Source organism: Salvelinus sp. IW2-2015, unplaced genomic scaffold, assembly GCF_002910315.2.
Source record: "Salvelinus sp. IW2-2015 unplaced genomic scaffold, ASM291031v2 Un_scaffold2136, whole genome shotgun sequence".
NCBI classification, from domain to species: Eukaryota; Metazoa; Chordata; class Actinopteri; order Salmoniformes; family Salmonidae; genus Salvelinus; species Salvelinus sp. IW2-2015.
Window position 1 is genome coordinate 47,295 of NW_019943470.1, and position 19,018 is coordinate 66,312.

Genomic DNA, 19,018 nt, shown 5'->3' on the forward strand with positions numbered 1-19,018 from the left:
CCAAGCTGAAGGGGCAGGATTAGCAGTCAGTTCACTTCACTGCCTCATCTTTCTCTTATTTTCGGTTGTGGTTCTCTGCTCTGTCATCCATTCTTTCTGTTTTTCATTGTCGTCCTTTTTCCTCAGGCCTTTATTAGGCTTATTCCGTTTCCATTCTTGTCATGCCCTTTTCCCATTCTCCTTCCCCTCTCTTTGTTTTCTTTCAATCTCTCTTCATTTCCCCTCTTTCTGGCTGTGTCATGTATTGTTGTCCACCACAGGAGGTTGGTGACACGTTAGTTGGGGAGGACGGGCTCGTAGTAATGGCTGGAGCAGAAAGAGTGGAATCGTGTCAAATACATCAAACACGTGGTTTGCATGCGTTTGATGCCACTCCATTTGCTCCGTTCCGGCCATTATTATGAGCCGTCCTCCCCTCAGCAGCCTCCACTGTTGTCCACGTAGTGCTGTGTTATGGTTGCAGTGATGTACAGTGTGTGTTGTCCTCTGATAGATGGTGTAAATGTGGTGCTAGTGAGCGTCTGAGCTCTGGAGCCTCTTCTCTGGCGAAACGATGAATGGCCTCTCTCTGCTGTCAGCTTTATTGCTCGTTTAGCACTTTGTCCCCCTCTCTCTCTCTCTCTCTCTCTCGCCCTCATTCTCAGAGTGCTTTTTGATGATGACAGAGCAGTGCATTGTGGGTTGTGCAGAGGTGGGAAGAGGAAGGTATTGGATGTGCCGTAGGGCCGGACTGGAGGAGCTCACGGTGCAGAGGGGGAGAGATGGTGTGTTCCTACACTGTGTTTGTGTTTACTGTGGGTGTGGACACGAATGTTTATCAGGGCTGCTAGTTCCTCACCTCTCCAGAGAGCCTCTCCTCCATTGGCTTAACAGTTTTGGGTCATTATTCCTTCCTTTTCAAGAGCAGGAGAATGATCCTGCCTTCCACTGTCTCACTGTTCCCAGCCCCTCCTCCTCTCCCCTCTTCCTCTCTGAAAAGTTGACATGTTCTAAGAACAACTCACCCAGTGGACTGTGTGGTCAGAATACATTAGAACTTTTTTTCTTCAGCCCGCTCATTGTTAATAATCTCCTTCTGAACTAGTTTCTCTTCTCTCTCACCAACTCTCTCTTTTCCGGTCCTTCTTTTCCTCTCTCTCTCAATTCTCTCTCTATCGTTCTTCTTCTCTCTCTCTTCCACACTCTCTCTTTTCCCTCCCTGTTCTCTTGCCCTTTCTTCTCTCTTCCTCCTCTCTCTCTCTCCTATCGCCGCTTCACCCCCCTCCTGTTTTCTCCAGTGGAGGCCAGCATGGGTGGGTTTACGCTAGCGATGTAGCCAAAGGTGTATTAATAAGAGTGATCTCCTCATTGTTCTTGAAGTTAGTTGGGGTTCTTTACGCTTCAGATGATTTCCTTCTCTGCGTTCGCCTATGGGGATAAGATTATTAGGGAGAGGAATTGGGAATAGAGTTTTAGGAATGAAATATAAAGATCCTTTATTGCACCCTCTTCTTTCTATTCTTTTAGGGTGAAGCGAAAGGTGTGGGTGTGGTAGGTATGTTGATATGTATGAGGCTTCAGCAGATGATTGTACGGCGATTTAACTGGGTTATGATAAAAGGATTATTGAGCGGGGGTGATGTGCACAATGTATGATCGGAGGGTTTAGGAGGATGAGTATGATTGGGACGAAAGGGAAGGGCTGGCGAAAGTGGTGTTTCTGGGCAGAGAACCTCTGAGGGGATGTGAGTGCGCAGCCACACCACCATAACTCCTCCCGTATGATACTATTATGATTTTCTTGGGTGACGGTTGGAGTTTGAGTGAGTGTTAAAGCACAGGGTGAAGTTTCTCAGGGCCTCTACATTCTATAGATCTAGTAAGATACGAATGTCGACCACAAACCTACAAATCCACAGATATGAGTTGACTCAGCAGTAGTGGTGGCAGGAGCCTGATATTGCCTCACTGTAGGTAGCCAGGAGAATAGGGGAAATTCAACACCCAAATCACACGGAGGCAGCTGAGTCTCTTTCTTCACTTTGTGCCTGATTTCGTTTTTTTTCCTTTAGTTTATTTGGATAGGGACAAGTACAAACACATTGACACATTGAACAAACAATCGGTTCTGATGCATCTGCGTCGTTCGTTTTTAGCTCACTCTATTTTTCCACAGCGTCTCTAGATGAACAAAAGGGAAAGAAGAAAAACATAATCATAATAACAAATCACACAAATGATATCTGGACATTAGCATACTGTATCCAAAAGCAGAATGTCATTCCTCTTTTCTTTTCCATGTTCCCTTGTTTCTCTGTGTTTTGACCAGTGTGTCCAGGTCAGTGCTGCGACTGCAGGTAATTCTCTCTGTCCTCAGCGTGTTTGACCAGTGTGTCCAGGTCAGCSCTGCGACTGCAGGTAATTCTCTCTGTGCTGACAGTGGAGACAAAAAGCTCCAGGCCGACAGAAAAAAAAACCTGTCTAGAAACCATGAAACGTCCTTCACCACAAAATGGCCAAGTGGACGACATGCGTAACAAAAGAGTGGAATGCACCTTTGCCCTCTCTCTTTTTCTCTTTCTCTTTCTCTCATCCTTCCCCACTGTCGTTCGAAGCGTAGTCCTAGGCTACTTCTATTCTCCGCAGCCTTGTCCTTGTCCCTGAACCCTTTGGCACAGCGAGCAGTCTTTATTTGACTTTCTGTTGTTTGCCTCGCTTGTTTGTCTCCTTGGACTCCATTTTCAAGTTATTGTTTAGTCAAACCGATTGGTTGATACCACAGAATTGAGTCAATATTTTTTGAATTTCTGCATTGCCATTCCCTGCTCCTGTCAAATGAGCAGCCAGCCTAACTTAATACCATGCTCCCATTTGTCTATCGATATCATACCAGACCGTAAAATAAACGGTTGTGCATTCATCGATTCTCACTTCTACATCCACCTTTCATTGGCTCTCTGGTTCCCAGAAGGGCAGGCTGGCTTCGGGAATGAATTGGACACTGAATCCTAAAATGACCCCCAGACTCACAGCCACTRGCAGTTCTATTACACGTGTTTGAAAACAGGGCAGCGTTCAAATCTAAATAGACTGTGGCAATTGATTCTTTATCAATGATGGAATGCTTCTAATCTCRCACGGGCGGGGGATCAATCGTGTTAATGTCCGGGATTGGCTGAACTTAATTAGCTCAGGTCCCGGTCCATGGTTTATCTGGTGGTCTGCTTTTGGCCGGGGTCGTTATGTGACCCCATGCTGATTCAGATCGACCATTGTTTCTCTTAGAATAGCAGGGCTAACGGTCCCAGGACAATGTCCAGACCAGCCATTCGATGTCAAGTCTCTGTCATGTCCTCTGTGTCAATCATTTTAGCCAGCCTTGTATCAACACACTGATCCATTCCCCAGACTGTCACATGGTGTGAATGTCCTTTTCCGCTACCATGTTTAAAGAGTTTACGGTGTATGTGTCAGACTCAAAGACGGAAAAGAAGAATGAAATGAGCTCTGAAATTTGGTGTGGCATTTTGTTAGCCATTACTGTAACGGCACTGTCTACTATCACCCCAAGGAGCACCTCTGTTCCTTTTCATCCTCTCCATCTTTGTTCTCTCTGTCCTTTTCCTGCCCACATCCTCCCCTGACCTCAGCCCTTCTTCACAGCAGTCTGTCTGTCCTCATTAMGCGAGGGGAGAGATGGAGGGAGTAGATGGAGGGAGGGGGCGTTCCCTGGGCCTTTTCCCAGCTCTCTTCCCAGGGGGTCTGTTTGTGGTGTCAAATAATAATTGGTGTGTGTTTATATGTGTGTGTGTGAGTGTGTGTGTGTACGTGGAGAAGGAGTAGTACTGGTAGTCTGAAGAAACTGCACCGAGTCTGAAGAAAGCTCATGAGAKACAGAGATTTTGGCAGGTTGAAAGAGTTTCTCTTGTGAGACTTTAGTAAAACACTTGTCTGGGGTGTTCTTTTGACTCCATTAATGATATCAAGATGGCGGAGTAAGCCTGATGAKCCCTTAATCACTGGCTCTTACTGGAGCAACGACAATGACTCACTAACCTTCACAAGTGGAAGTTACCATTTACCCTCCTGAGCTCTCTCTGTCTCTCTGTCTCTCTCTCTCTCTGTCTTTTCTCTTCTGTTCTTCCATCTTTTCTCCCTCATGTAATGGAACAGTCATTGGTATTTTTACTGGTTGATCCTCCCTCTTGGCTGGCACCCCCTCTGCCATCTTGTTTTACCATGCTTGTTGCCCCCTGTGGGGTAGACAGCCGTCTGCTTCGGGGGGAGGGGGGGGGGGGGCTGTCACATGATGCCCTCAGATTGTGGAGGATGAGGATGACTCATTATTATAAGGGTCCCATTTATAGAATAGACTGAGTGACATAGAGTCAAAACAGAGACATAGTGTATAATCAATGGTGAAAGGAGAGAGATGGCTGACAGTGACATGTGGGTGACAGAGAAAGTCAGAACGAGAGAGAACATGAAGCTCTTGTATCTTTGCGTCACCCCCTAGATGGATGCTGTCTTCTCTATCACAGAGCAAATCTGTCAAACTCACAGAGCTGAAGTTATTAACCCTATGAAGACGTGACACACACACACACACACACACACACAACACACACACACACACACACACACACACACACACACACACACACCACACACACAGCACACACACACACACACACACACACACACACACACACACATAGATTACACTGCTAGTCGATCTGCTCTCTGTCCTTCCCCTCCCCACCTGATCGATGGCTGGAATGCTCCATTCTTTTCACCTCACTAACCTCTCCAAAGGAATGGAAGTGAAGTGGCTCATGAAATTGACCTGACACAATCAACCCCTTTTTCTGTCTCACTCTCTTTTTTTTTGTTCTCGTTTCCTCCCTCCCTGTCTCCCTCCCTCCGTGTCGCTCCCAGAGAGAACATGACATATCTGGATCTGTCTTGCGCCTAATGTAGCATGATCTAATTCAGCTGAGATGGGCACACCTGGCATTAGATTAACCTGCCCTGGGCACACCTGGTGCTCTGGGGATTTGATTAGGCTGTGATGGGCACAGCTGAGAGAGAGGACACGGGGGATTGGATTCACCAGACAGCAGTTCCAACTGGTACACATTGCAGGGAGAGCTGCTGTGCTGCTCTGCAGAGCTCATCTGTTAACTCATATACACAGGCATGCACGTGCGCACACAGACATGCACGCAGGCACGCAAACACACACACGCACACATGCACACACACACACACACACACACAGAAGGTCTGTCTGTTGGAGTACAGATGCTGAGGCGTCTGTTTGTGATGATAGTGTAGTCACTCCCCTTCCCACATTAGCTTACATTCTGTATCCTGCTACTAACTCCCTCTATTCCTCTCGACTCCTTTTAACCAAGGCTCTCTAACACAATCTGCCTCTTAGCYTSARGCTATCTCAGGCARTATCACAATTAACATGCCCTCGCTCATAAGACTCAAACTGACACAGGCCTCTTTGCCTAGACACATTTAGCCTCCAGCAAACACAAACTTTCTGCATTCTCTMCTCCTCCTTCCAGCTAATCAGCTCTCCTGCGTTCTCTGCCCTGCCCAAGACTCCAGTTGCCTGAATATAGATGTCAGATATGTAYAATCTCTATTACTTTACTGTAGACTCCAGTGAGTGGCTGGTATAATATTCTACCAGTGTGTGACCTTTTTTATGCCAGCCCCAGCAAACGATTGGCTGTGATTGGTTCAGTACTGTATGCTGATAGGCTCATTGTATGGTGATAGGAGCACTGATATGTGTTTAACCAGAGAGGAAGAKGCGAAGCGAGAGGAGTAACTGGGCCCAAAAYCTGTCTYCTCCAGCGGTTGGTGTTTTTTTCTTCTTCGTTTTTTCCCGCTTACCTAGCGAGGAATATTTGTATGGAGGTCAACGAGAGTTGAATTTGGTTAACAAAAAAATGAATAGCTTATTTGCTACATGTAGTTTTTACGAGTGTACTGTTTTGAAGACATTTATTTTCATTGTTAGAGCAGCCACTTGAGGATCTTGCCAATATATATATATATATATATCACGACATATATATATATATATATATAATGGATAATCTGTGGTTTAACACACATCCCTGCCTCTAGCTACCACCCCTCCCTCATCTCAACAGGTCAGGAGGTCCATGTAGCTGCTGGCTCTGTGTGTGTGGTTCAATCCATCTTCCAGCAACAGGGCAGAGTGGAATCAGTATCGAACTCTGACATCGACAATACAMCGGAGAGAGGGAGCAGGTAGGGCCAGTCATCAAGCGAGAAGCGAAGAGAGGAAAGTGCATTTCAAGACATCCATAGAGTAGAGTTGGCCTCAATGTTCCCTTAAAGCTGCACACGGGCGCACAGCTCCCCCGGGACTGCCTCACAGAATACATTTCAGCCCGCACAGAGAAGCATGAGATTGAACTCCACTCAACTTTCTAGTTTTCCCCTTTAGTTAACACTGTCAACGTTTCCCTCTACTGTGTGAATTGTGCTCGAATCAATGCAATATTAGCTACTTTCAATGCAACAACCTGAAACAAAACAAAGTATGCAAGAGATTTTCTGTTAGGCAGAGCACATTGGAGTAGGATTCTATTGTATGTAAGGCATGACTCAGGYCCATACTGAACTGGACTGTGTTTACAGCGTGAGGGGTKGCGAGTAGATGCGCTTGTTTTGAGATCAAAGCTAGAGCTGCATGTAGCCACCTGTTCACATTTGTTCATAKTCTTTGCTAGGCAGGTAAAGAGATATTTWTTTTATCTATTAAAGGGGCAGTTTTGTATTTTGAGACAGGCTTGAATAAGCTAAGTAGCCAATAGGCAGAGGGTAGCATAATTTGTCTGATTCTCTATTATAATGGTATGGGAAAAATAATGAATTTTATTTTGTGAAGTGGTTTCTTGCATCAAACAACACAACATTTTCAGTCACCTCCTTGTCTGAAGGACAAACAGGTTCATGTCAATTYCTTTTTTTATTCAAGGAATGTAGGCATTTCCTCCATTGTTTTTTATGGTAGGTCTACATTAGGATCAAATAGCGACGGTAGCGTACTTGGCCACTGTTATAACTGTARCTTAAAGTGGGTACAAACGCAGTGTTCACAGTAAACGCGCCAGAAGTTGCACAGCATTTTCACAACGTTCAAGTTTGCGCTCATCAGACCTRAAATTTGCTCAGTGGCGAAAACATTTATGTGAACATTGGTTAGCCTCATCTTGGTTTTTCAAAGATTACAATATGGAAAAAACWATCTAGTAAAATAACATTCACAGATCAGTCACAGTAGGTTTTGCATAACTGATGTGTACAAGTATTCAGTTGGCAACTGACTTCTGCTATGATTTGGCCCTTTAAATGACTCAATGATTGTAAATGAGATATGAGATCAAGCTCACAGACATGGTTCCCTATTGTTATTCCGAGCATGGCATATCTCTGCTCTCTCTGTCAGGGAGCTTTACATTGTCTCCTCTCTTCTCCCATAGCGCAGACAGGCCTTTTGGGAAGACACGTTTAGGTTCCCATGGTTACAGTGGATGTACTGAAAAGTGTTTTTTTAACCCTCTGAATTTTGCTTATTTTCCATAGTAGCATTCTCCTTCTTAATTTGTGCTCCTGGCACATTGTGCTTCATAGTCATTTGTATGCAGTGCAACTCCAGCTTCCTCCCTAAATGTGTGGCTGAGAGGAGCTGATGGGATTTAAGAAGAGGTTTAGCAGCCAGCTGTGTGATATAACTTATCCTCTAAAAAAGTAGAGAACAGACAACACACGAAAGGCCCTCCTCAAAGCAGCCTGTTATCAAGTCGCTCTGTTCCCAGAGACAGGCCTGTCTGCAGCCTTTTGTCTCAACCTACACTTACAGCCAGAACAGGTGTTCCTGCCTCGCCTTCATTTCAACACTGCTACCCCCTCGTCTCACCTCACGTCCTTCTTTAACAAGCTGTTTGTTCCTCGTTCGTTGGGAGAGGAGCGAAGTGGGATTCACTAATCTCTGAATTCATTATCTGCCTATTACCATCCCCGGCACCTGGGTCCCGACAGACACTTCTGTGTTCCCTCCATCATAAGCACACATTATAAAGTAGTGACTGACGATACTGTCTGTCTGTTCCTAAAATCCCACTCCCAGCTCTGTGCTGGCCTAGTGCCTATGCTCCGTCGTGTAAAACAAGCAGAGTACAATGGAATGGTTTCCTGTTTTTCGAAAGATGACACATGGCGTGATAAGGCTTTGTTTCTGTAGGGACAATGTGTTCTCCACACATGTTAATGCTAATGTGTTGCTCAGTGATACATCACCTGTGGGCCGTTTACTGTCCGTCTCGGGSGAAAAAAGCTGCTGATGTGTATCGATCGTGAACACACACAAAAAGGTAAATCAGCACATCTCCATGGTTATGGGGCGGTGGAGAGGGGGGTAGAGGGGGGTAGAAGGTGGTAGAGGAGGGAGTCTGGAACGGGGCCCTGGTGTTTTGCTGTAGAGGCACAGAATCAATCAGTGCAGGATCAGACTCAATGGCAATTTTTACGTTGGGTTTTGACAAGCTGATCCTCCATTGTGGGCACTCTATTGCTCCTCCTCACACAGCAGCCCACCTCTGGCTGCAGACAACAGTSCCCGTTCTCCAGGTTATTCATTGCTGACCATGGACGTTGTTTGTAATAGGTGACTACATCTGTAATACTGCATGTGTAATGTGTAGAGTTGTGCTATCCTCCACTGACTCTTYAATCCCCTCCATACGTACACTATTGAAGCTCTGCTTAACTAAGCATGGCCCTGAGAGTGATTTTATCTCACCGGGGTGCACATTTGTCTCATCTGAATAGCTTTCATGGGATTTAATCGCTTTCCAATTGTGCTCCAAGATATAATGGCACATCAAGTGTGTCTCAAGCACTCCCACTATGCTAACATTAAGCCAATCCCATCCACATAAGGATCCTCTCCTCAGCCGACATATATTCTTGTTCCCAGCCGTGGGTCTTTGCCAGGTACCACTTTCTTAGAATGTTGTTATAGAACTGGCAAGCTAGGTTATCCACCATGGTGACACCAGCAGTCCCAGAGGGCCACAGTGGAGCCAGTCTGCAGATGTTTAGCTCTATATGTTGGGTGCGTGCGTGTTAGCCCCCTCCCCAGTGTGTGTGAGCCACTTCTCTAAACCAACAGTGCTGTGAGCGATTAGCCTGGCTCTGTCCTGGTTAATGGGGTCCTTGTTAAAGTTGGATGTCTCTGTTCCACCATAGTCAGGGAGATTTAGCGCCAGTTCCTCAGGGAGAAGATCAACCCCACTGAGATCTGCCCCAGCGAGCAGAATAGTGATGCGTGGGTTAACTTATAACCCGCAGTCCGCGGGGTGGGCGGGTTCAGGATCGTTAAATATTGTGTGGATGAAGGGTGGGTTGAATAAAGAGAAAACAACACCTTCAAAAATCCATTCAATTATTGTGCAGTTTATATCTATAGGTTACATTGAGGTTACATTACATTATTTTGGGCTGTCTGGCATTAGCGCGTACGCCTAAGCTTCAGGATCTAACTGTGCAAGCACCAAATAGCCTGCACGCCAATCGCCAGATGTATTTGGGAAAGGGCAGAAAAAGCTCAAGTCGATCCACAGAGGCAAAAAGGACAATGTCCGAGTTTTAATTCAATAGAGAAAAGCTGCGAAAGGGATAGTTGAAAATGAAGAGAAGGGGAAAAGAAAAGTTATGTTTGGGAAAGATTTGGTGGAGTGTTAWAAGAGGATGATAGCAGTTATGCTATGCTATGTGTGATGATTGTGAGGCGCTATACAAATTGCCAGTCACAAGACAGGGACTTCAAATAGGCCTATGGCACGTCAAGGGAACTGTAGCCTAATGTTCAGATGGGTTAAATGGAAACTGAAGTCTGGACACTGACTGTAGGTCTATAACCTCTCACATATTAGCAACTGCGGGTGGGTGCGGGTGAACAAACAGCTTACACCATTAGAGCAGAACACTGACGATGGCATCATGTGGTCACAGGAAACACTCTGCCTGCCAGTCTTTCTCACTCTGCAATGCCCCCAAGGGAGTTTGTGATGTGTAGTTGTGTGTCTGTCTCTGTGTCTGTGTGTGTCCTTGTGTGCATGCTTAAATTGCATCTGTGTGTGCCTGTGCATGTGTGCGTTTGAATGTCTGAGTAAGCGGCAATGATACCATTAGAACTACAGTCCCCCTCACCTCATCCCCTCACTGTAGAGCTCTGCATAACATGTGGCTGCTCTCAATACTGGGTCAGACAGATCTGGCTCATTTACGCAAGAAGTCTCCATGATGTGTCTCCAACATTCTTTTGATTTCCGTTGTTATTGAAGTAGCTTTAGGATTTTTCAGAAAGCATTCTAAATAATGATGAAGTAATAAAGTCTGCTTTTGGTTTACAGCTGTCTGGCTGAACTTAAAATGAGTTTCTCCTCATTTACTCTATTTTCTTCCTGCTTGACTGGGAAGGATGGTCTCCAGAAGACTCTCTGTTTCCAAGCCCGTTCTAATGCTAGTTCCAGTAGCTCCGAGACGGAGGCTGTGCTGTACACTGTACATAATGATGTGTCACAGAAGCCATGCTACCTACTTGCCCTCAATAATGGTGTCTGCCAAAGCAATGAATAATGGAGGATAATGTTCTGTGTGTCTGCAAGCCACTACCATTCTCTCCTGCCACTTTAATGAATAATAGATCCCCTGTTTCTTCTCCTCTCTCTCTTCTTCCTCTCTTTCTTTAGGGACTCTGCAACGAAGGGATGAGGGGACAACGAGCTGCATTAGAGGAGTGAGGGCAGTCTGAGGGCAACAGCATCTGAAAAGGAAGACTTGGCTGAATAGATGGAGGGAGAAGGTAACCCCAGGACTTAAGAGGGGAAGAGGGGGAGGGGGGAGGGTTAGGTGCAGCGCTGGACTGCAGGACTGAAGGACTGGATGCTAGCCTCAGTAGGCCCTAGCAGGTCCCAGCTCCCACAGAGATGGCCTCCAACTTCAACGACATCGTCAAGCAGGGATACGTCCGCATGCAGCAGGAAACTGGGGGTGAGTGGAGCCCCAAACTGAACTGGGGGTCTTTTTGGGAGTCTCCGTCCTTAGCGAGGGGGTTGTGTGTGTGTGTGTGTGGGTGTGTGTGTTGTGTGTGTGGTGTGTGTGTGTGTGTGTGTGTGTGTGTGTGTGTGTGCTTTTGCATGTCTGCCCAAGGGATGATAAAGATAATTTTTTAACTGTCTATATCTCATGAAAGAGAAAAGAAAAAAGGACGTAATGGACGATAACGGCCTGTTTGTGCTCCGTAGTGTCGTGACAGAGTTTGTTGGTCGATGTATTCATTGATTTTCTCTTCACCTCTGCATCAAGCCATGAATATGAACATGAAGTATGCATATCAGTATGGTAATGCATATGAGTCAGAGCTGAATGACGTACATCTGGTTGTTGGAATTAGTCTTTTGGGGATGAGTCAGATGAATTATGTCAATGAACACAAATGAAATATTTTAATTATACACTTATGAATATTAGTCAGTATGGCGCAGACTGCCTGATTTACATTTGACATTTTAGCCTCTAGCATTTCTAGTCATCATAACGACTACCGAGCACAATGTATCTGCTTTAGTTGTATTGATTCTCCTAGAAACCGTAGAGGATTTTCATTCAGATATTTATTCACCGAAAATTCTCCTTAAACGTCTCGTTTTGGTTTCCCTCATTTCGCAGTGTTGTTTTGTCTGTGTTGGCGTGAAGCCAGACTGAGGTGTGTCCTCACGCTGAGGTCAAGTCCAGGCGTTATCAGAAGGAGACTGATAGCACGGAGGCGGAGTGATTGTGACACGTCGTGTGTCAGTGGAATAATTAACTGGCTTCAACCTGTTCTGTGAGAAAACGCCTTTATCAGACGAGGAAGGTATACTGTCTGGTGAGGACACAGCCTGGTAAAAGAAGGGTTAGATTTGTATGGCAGGGCTGTTCTCTGTGTGGTCCTCTCATGGTCTACTTCTCTAAGTATCCTGTATATCAGCAAGCTACAGTAAGAAGCTGTTTTCATGGAACCATGACAAAGTGCTTGTTCAACCCAAATAGGACCTTCATGTTATACTACCCATAAACATTCTCAAGTGAAGTGTGTGTGTGTGTGTGTGTGTGTGTGTGTGTGTGTGTGTTTTCCCCATAGAACCATTTATGGTTCCAGGTAGAACCCTTCAGTGGTAAACAAGGTTCTACTTAGAACCTTTTAGTGGCAAAAGGGTTCACTTGGAACCAAAAATAGTATAAGGCAAGTAGTTTGTGCAGTAGTGGTTTAATCCTGCGGTCGTGTTTCTGGGCTCAGGGGTAAAGATGCAGGCTTAGTGTCAGTGTGGTGTGGCAGTCCTCTGTAATGCACAGACTCAGTTACAGACACTGTAGCTCTAAGGAGAGATTACCCATGTCTGTATCTCTCTACCTACCCAGAGGAGACAGTGGACTACACACACACCACACACCACCAACACCACACACAACAAACACCAACACACACACACACACACAACACACACACACACACACACACACACACACACACACACAACACACACACACACACCAACACACACACACACACTGGTTTTCTCTCTCAGCTGGTTGTGGCCCAGTATCTCTTATTGTGGTGTACATACATGTTTATTATGACTTGGAGCCTTGTTGGATAGTCCCAAAGAGACCATCAGGCTAAACCCTCTCTTCTATCCCCTAACCATATCTACTGTCCTACCCTCTTCCACCCACATATAATCCCTTCGTCAGCATCCCCCAGCCCTGCTAACCCTGTACAATGAACCTCATACCTTCCTCATACCTTCCTTACAGCGTTGTCTATCTCTGTCTCATGGCATGACGTCTCTTCGCTTCTCTGACTGTAATTATTACAGGAGGCCGGGTCTTGGGTTTCTGACCTGAGGAGAGCACCCCCACAGTAGTTAGGCTTGTCTCTCTCTATGTCCTCCCCGCCTCGTTTTCTCTCTCCTTCGTGCCTCTGTGGTGGAGTCGCTAGGAAGTGTGCACTCAGCARGATTGGGGTTACCGTGGTAGCGTGGTGACACATAGCTCCCCAGGGAAGCCAAGCAGTGGATTACCTGAGTTTGGTTTACACCCTCCTCTCTCTGTTCTCTCTCTGTTCTCTCTCTTTCTCTCTCTGTTCTCTCTCTCTCTCTCTCTATGATCTCTCTCTCTGATCTCTGTCTCTGATCTCTGTCTCTGTCTCTCTCTCAATTCAATTTTAGGGCTTTATTGGAATGGGAAGCATATGTTAACATTGCCAAAGCAAGTGAAGTAGATAATAAACAAAAGTGAAATAAACAATAAAAATTAACAGTAAACATTACACTAACAGATGTTCCAAAATACTAAAGACATTTTCAAATGTCATATTATGTCTATGTACAGTGTTGTAACGATGTGCAAATAGTTCAAGTACAAAACGGAAAGTAAATAAACATACAGTGCCTTGCAAAAGTATTCATCCCCCTTGGTGTTTTTCCTATTTTGTTGCATTACAACCTGTCATTTAAATAGATTTTTATTTGGATCCCATGTAATGAACATACACAAAATAGTCCAAATTGGTGAAGTGAAATGAAAAAAATTACTTTATTTTTTATTTTATTTTAAACAACGTAAAAGTGGTGCGTGCATATGTGTTCACCCCCTTTGCTATGAAGCCCCTAAATAAGATCTGGTACAACCTTCAGAAGTCACATAATTAGTTAGATTGCACACAGGTGGACTTTATTTAGGTGTCACATGATCTGTCACATGATCTCAGTATATATACACCGGTTCTGAAAGGCCCCAGAGTCTGCAACACCACTAAGCAAGGGGCATCACCAAGCAAGCAGCACCGTGAAGACCAAGGAGCTCTCCAAACAGGTCAGGGACAAAGTTGTGGAGAAGTACAGATCACGGTTGGGTTATAAAAAAATATCTGAAACTTTGAACATCCCACGGAGCACCATTAAATCCATTTATTAAAAAATGGAAAGGATATGGCACCACAACAAACCTGCCAAGAGAGGGCCGCCCCTCAAAACTCACGGACCAGGTAAGGAGGGCATTAATCAGAGAGGCAACAAAGAGATCGAAGATAACCCTGAAGGAGCTGCAAAGCTCCTCAGCGGAGATTAGAGTATCTGTCCATAGGACCACTTTAAGCCGTACACTCCACAGAGCTGGGTTTTACGGAAGAGTGGCCAGAAAAATCTATTGCTTAAAGAAAAACATAAGCAAACACGTTTGGTGTTCGTCAAAAGGCATGTGGGAGACTCCCCAAACATATGGAAGAAGGTACTCTGGTCAGATGAGACTAAAATTGAGCTTTTTGGCCATCAAGGCAAATGCTATGTCTGGCGCATACCCAACACCTCTCATCACCCCGAGAACCTCATCCCCACAGTGAAGCATGGTGGTGGCAGCATCATGCTGTGGGGTTGTTTTTCATCGGCAGGGACTGGGAAACTGGTTAGAATTGAAGGAATGATGGATGGTGCTAAATACAGGGAGATTCTTGAGGGAAACCTGTTTCAGTCTTCCAGAGATTTGAGACTGGGACGGAGGTTCACCTTCCAGCAGGACAATAAACCTAAGCATACTGCTAAAGCAACAATCGAGTGGTTTAAGGGGAAACATTTAAATGTCTTGGAATAGCCTAGTCAAAGCCCACACCTCAATCTAATTGAGAATCTGTGGTATGACTTAAAGATTGCTGTACACCAGCAGAACCCATCCAACTTGAAGGAGCTGGAGCAGTTTTGCCTTGAAGAATGGGCAAAAATCCCAGTGGCTAGATGTGCCAAGCTTATAGAGACATACCCCAAGAGACTTGCAGCTGTAATTGCTGCAGAAGGTGGCTCTACAAAGTATTGACTTTGGGGGGGTGAATAGTTATGCACGCTCAAGTTTTCAGTTTTTTGTCTTATTTTTTGTTTGTTTCACAAGAAAATATTTTGCATCATTTGGTCTTTCAGGTGCTGCTTTGCTTGGTGAGTGCCCCTTGCTTAGTGGTGTGTGCAGACCTCTGGGCCCTTTCAGAACCGGGATGGTATAATATACTGAGATCATGTGGGACAGATTCATGTGAACACCTAAATAAAAGTCACCTGTGTGCAATCTAACTAATTATGTGACTTCTGAAGGTTGTACCAGTCTTATTTAGGGGCTTCATAGCAAAGGGGTGAACACATATGCACGCACCACTTTTACGTTGTTTAAAATAAAATAAAAAAATAAAGTAATTTTTTCCATTTCACTTCACCAATTTGACTATTTTGTGTATGTTCATTACATGGGATCCAATATAAAAATCTATTTAAATGACAGGTTGTAATGCAACAAAATAGGAAAAACACCAAGGGGGATGAATACTTTTGCAGGCACTGTATGTTTATTTACTTTCGTTTTGTACTTGAACTATTTTGCACATCGTTACAACACTGTCATAGACATAATATGACATTTGAAAATGTCTTTAGTATTTTGGAACATCTGTTAGTGTAATGTTTATGTTATTCTTTATATGTTTTTTCACTTTTGTTATTATCTACTTCACTTGCTTTGGCAATGTTAACATATGCTTCCCATCCAATAACGCTAAAATTGAATTGAGAGAGAGACAGAGACAGAGATCAGAGACAGAGATCAGAGAGAGAGATCATAGAGAGAGGAGAGAGAGAGCAGAGAGAGAAGAGGAGCAGAGAGAGAGAGAGAGGAGGGTGTAAACCAAACTCAGGTATCCACTGCTTGGCTTCCCTGGGGAGCTATGTGTCACCACGCTACCCACCGCCACCATCTGCTTGAGTGCACCACTTCCCTAGCGATCACACAGAGCACGACGAGGGGAGAAACGAGGCGGGAGGACATAAGAGAGAGACAAGCTAACTACTGTGGGCGTGCTCTCAGGTCAGAAACCCAAGACCCGGCCTCCTGTAATAATTACAGTCAGAGAAGCGAAGAGACGTCATGCCATGAGACAGAGATAGACCGCTTAATGGTGAAGGTATGAGGAAGGTATTGAGGTTCATGTACAGGGTTAGCAGGGCTGGGGCTGATCGACACGAGGATTCTATGTGGGTGAAGAGGTAGGACACGAAGATATGGTATGGGGATAGAAGAGAGGGTTAGCCTGTGGTCTCTTTGGGACTATCCAACAAGGCTCCAAGTCAATAAATAAACATGTATGTTACACCACAATAAGAGATACTGGCACAACCAGCTGGAGAGAAACCAGTGTGTGTGTTGTGTGTGTGTGTGTGTGTGTGTGTGTGTGTGTGTGTGTGTGTGTGTGTGTGTGTGTGTGTGTTTGTGTGTGTGTGTGTGTGTGTTGTGTGTGTGTGTGTGTGTGTGTGTGTGTGTGTGTGTGTGTGTGTGTGTGTTAGTCCAACTGTCTCCTCTGGGTAAGGTAGAGAGATACAGACATGGGTAATCTCTCCTTAGAGCTACAGTGTCTGTAACTGAGTCCTGTGCATTACAGAGGACTGCCACACCACCTGACACTAAGCCTGCATCTTTACCCCTGAGCCAGAAACACGACGCAGGATTAAACCACTACTGCAAACTACTTGCTTATACAATTTTTGGTTCAAGTGAACCCTTTTGCACTAAAAGGTTCTAAGTAGAACCCTTGTACCTACTGAGGGTTCTACCTGGAACCATAAAGTTCTATGGGAAAACACACCCACCACACACACACAAACACACAACACACCTTCACTTGAGAATGTCCTAGGGTAGTATACATGAAGGTCCTATTTGGTTTGAAACAAGCACTTTGTCATGGTTCCATGAAAACAGCTTCTTACTAGTAGCTTGCTGATAACAGGAACTTAGAGAAGTAGACCATGAGAGGGACCACACAGAGAACAGCCCTGCCATAACAAATCTACCCTTCTTTTACCAGGCTGTGTCCTCACCAGACAGTATACCTTCCTCGTCTGATAAAGGCGTTTCTCACAGAACAGGTTGAAGCCAGTTAATTATTCCACTGACACACGACGTGTCACAAATCACTCCGCCCTCGTGCTATCAGTCTCCTTCTGATAACGCCTGGACTTGACCTCAGCGTGAGGACACACCTCAGTCTGGCTTCACGCCAACAACAGACAAAACAACACTGCGAAATGAGGGAAACCAAAACGAGACGTTTAAGGAAATTTTCGGTGAATAAATATCTGAATGAAAATCCTCTACGGTTTCTAGGAGAATCATACAACTAAAGCAGATACATTGTGCTCGGTAGTCGTTAGATGACTAGAAATGCTAGAGGCTAAAATGTCAAATGTAAATCAGGCAGTCTGCGCCAACTGCATAATATTCATAAGTGTATAATTAAAATATTTCATTTGTGTTCATTGACATAATTCATCTGACTCATCCCCAAAAGACTAATTCCAACAACCAGATGTACGTCATTCAGCTCTGACTCATATGCATTACCATACTGATATGCATACTTCATGTTCATATTCATGGCTTGATGCAGAGTGAAGAGAAAATCAATGAATACATCGACCAACAAACTCTGTCACGACACTTACGGAGCACAACAGGCCGTTAATCGTCCATTACGTCCTTTTTTCTTTTCTCTTTCATGAGATATAGACAGTTAAAAAATTATCTTTATCATCCCTGGGCAGACATGCAAAAGCACACAACACACACACAACACACACCACACACCACACACACACAACACACACACACACACAACCCCCTCGCTAAGGACGGAGACTCCCAAAAGACCCCCAGTTCAGTTTGGGGCTTCCACTCACCCCCAGTTTCCTGCTGCGCATGGCGGACGTATCCCTGCTTGACGATGTCGTTGAAGTTGGGAGGCATCTCTGTGGGAGCTGGGACCTGCTAGGGCCTACTGAGGCTAGCATCCAGTCCTTCAGTCCTGCATCCAGCGCTGCACCTACCCTCCCCCCCTCCCCCTCTTCCCCTCTTAAGTCCTGGGGTTACTTCTCCCTCCTCTATATCAAGCCAAGTCTTCCTTTTCAGATGCTGTTGCCCTCAGACTGCCCTCAACTCCTCTAATGCAGCTGTTGCCCCTCATCCCTTCGTTGCAGAGTCCCTAAAGAAAGAGAGGAAGAAGAGAGAGAGGAGAAGAAACAGGGGATTATTATTCATTAAAGTGGCAGGAGAGAATGGTAGTGGCTTGCAGACACACAGAACATTATCCTCCATTATTCATTGCTTTGGCAGACACCATTATGAGGGCAAGTAGGTAGCATGGCTTCTGTGACACATCATTATGTACAGTGTACAGCAACAGCCTCCGTCTCGGAGCTACTGGAACTAGCATTAGAACGGGCTTGGAAACAGAGAGTCTTCTGGAGACCATCCTTCCCAGTCAAGCAGGAAGAAAATAGAGTAAATGAGGAGAAAACTCATTTTAAGTTTCAGCCAGACAGCTGTAAACCAAAAGCAGACTTTATTACTTTCATCATTATTTAGAATGCTTTCTGAAAAAATCCTAAAGCTACTTCAATAACAACGGAAAATCAAATAGAATGTTGGAGACACATCATGGAGACTTCTTGCGTAAATGAGGCCAGATCTGTCTGACCCAGTATTGAGAGCAGCCACATGTTATGCAGAGCTCTACAGTGAGGGGATGAGGTGAGGGGGACTGTAGTTCTAATGGTATCATTGCCGCTTACTCAGACATTCAAAACGCACACATGCACAAGGCACACACAGATGCAATTTAAGCATGCACACAAGGACACACACAGACACAGAGACAGACACACAACTACACATCACAAAACTCCCTGGGGGCATTGCAGAGTGAAGAAAGACTGGCAGGCAGAGTGTTTTCCTGTGACCCATGATGCCATCGTCAGTGTTCTGCTCTTAATGGTGTAAGCTGTTTGTTCACCCGCACCCACCGCAGTTGCTAATATGTGAGAGGTTATAGACCTACAGTCCAGAGTGTCAG

The 19,018-nt window shown here is 45.1% G+C and overlaps 1 protein-coding gene across 1 annotated transcript in view; it reads left to right on the forward strand.

Annotated features, from left to right (window-relative positions):
- LOC112073065 (docking protein 4-like) overlaps positions 1–19,018 on the forward strand; it is a 71,803-nt gene that overhangs the window by 22,377 nt on the left and 30,408 nt on the right. The window contains exon 2 of the mRNA XM_024140429.2: positions 10,788–11,088. Within this exon, the coding sequence (XP_023996197.2) occupies positions 10,981–11,088 (108 nt within the window). The 5' untranslated portion in view covers positions 10,788–10,980. The remainder of the gene's footprint in view (positions 1–10,787; positions 11,089–19,018) is intronic.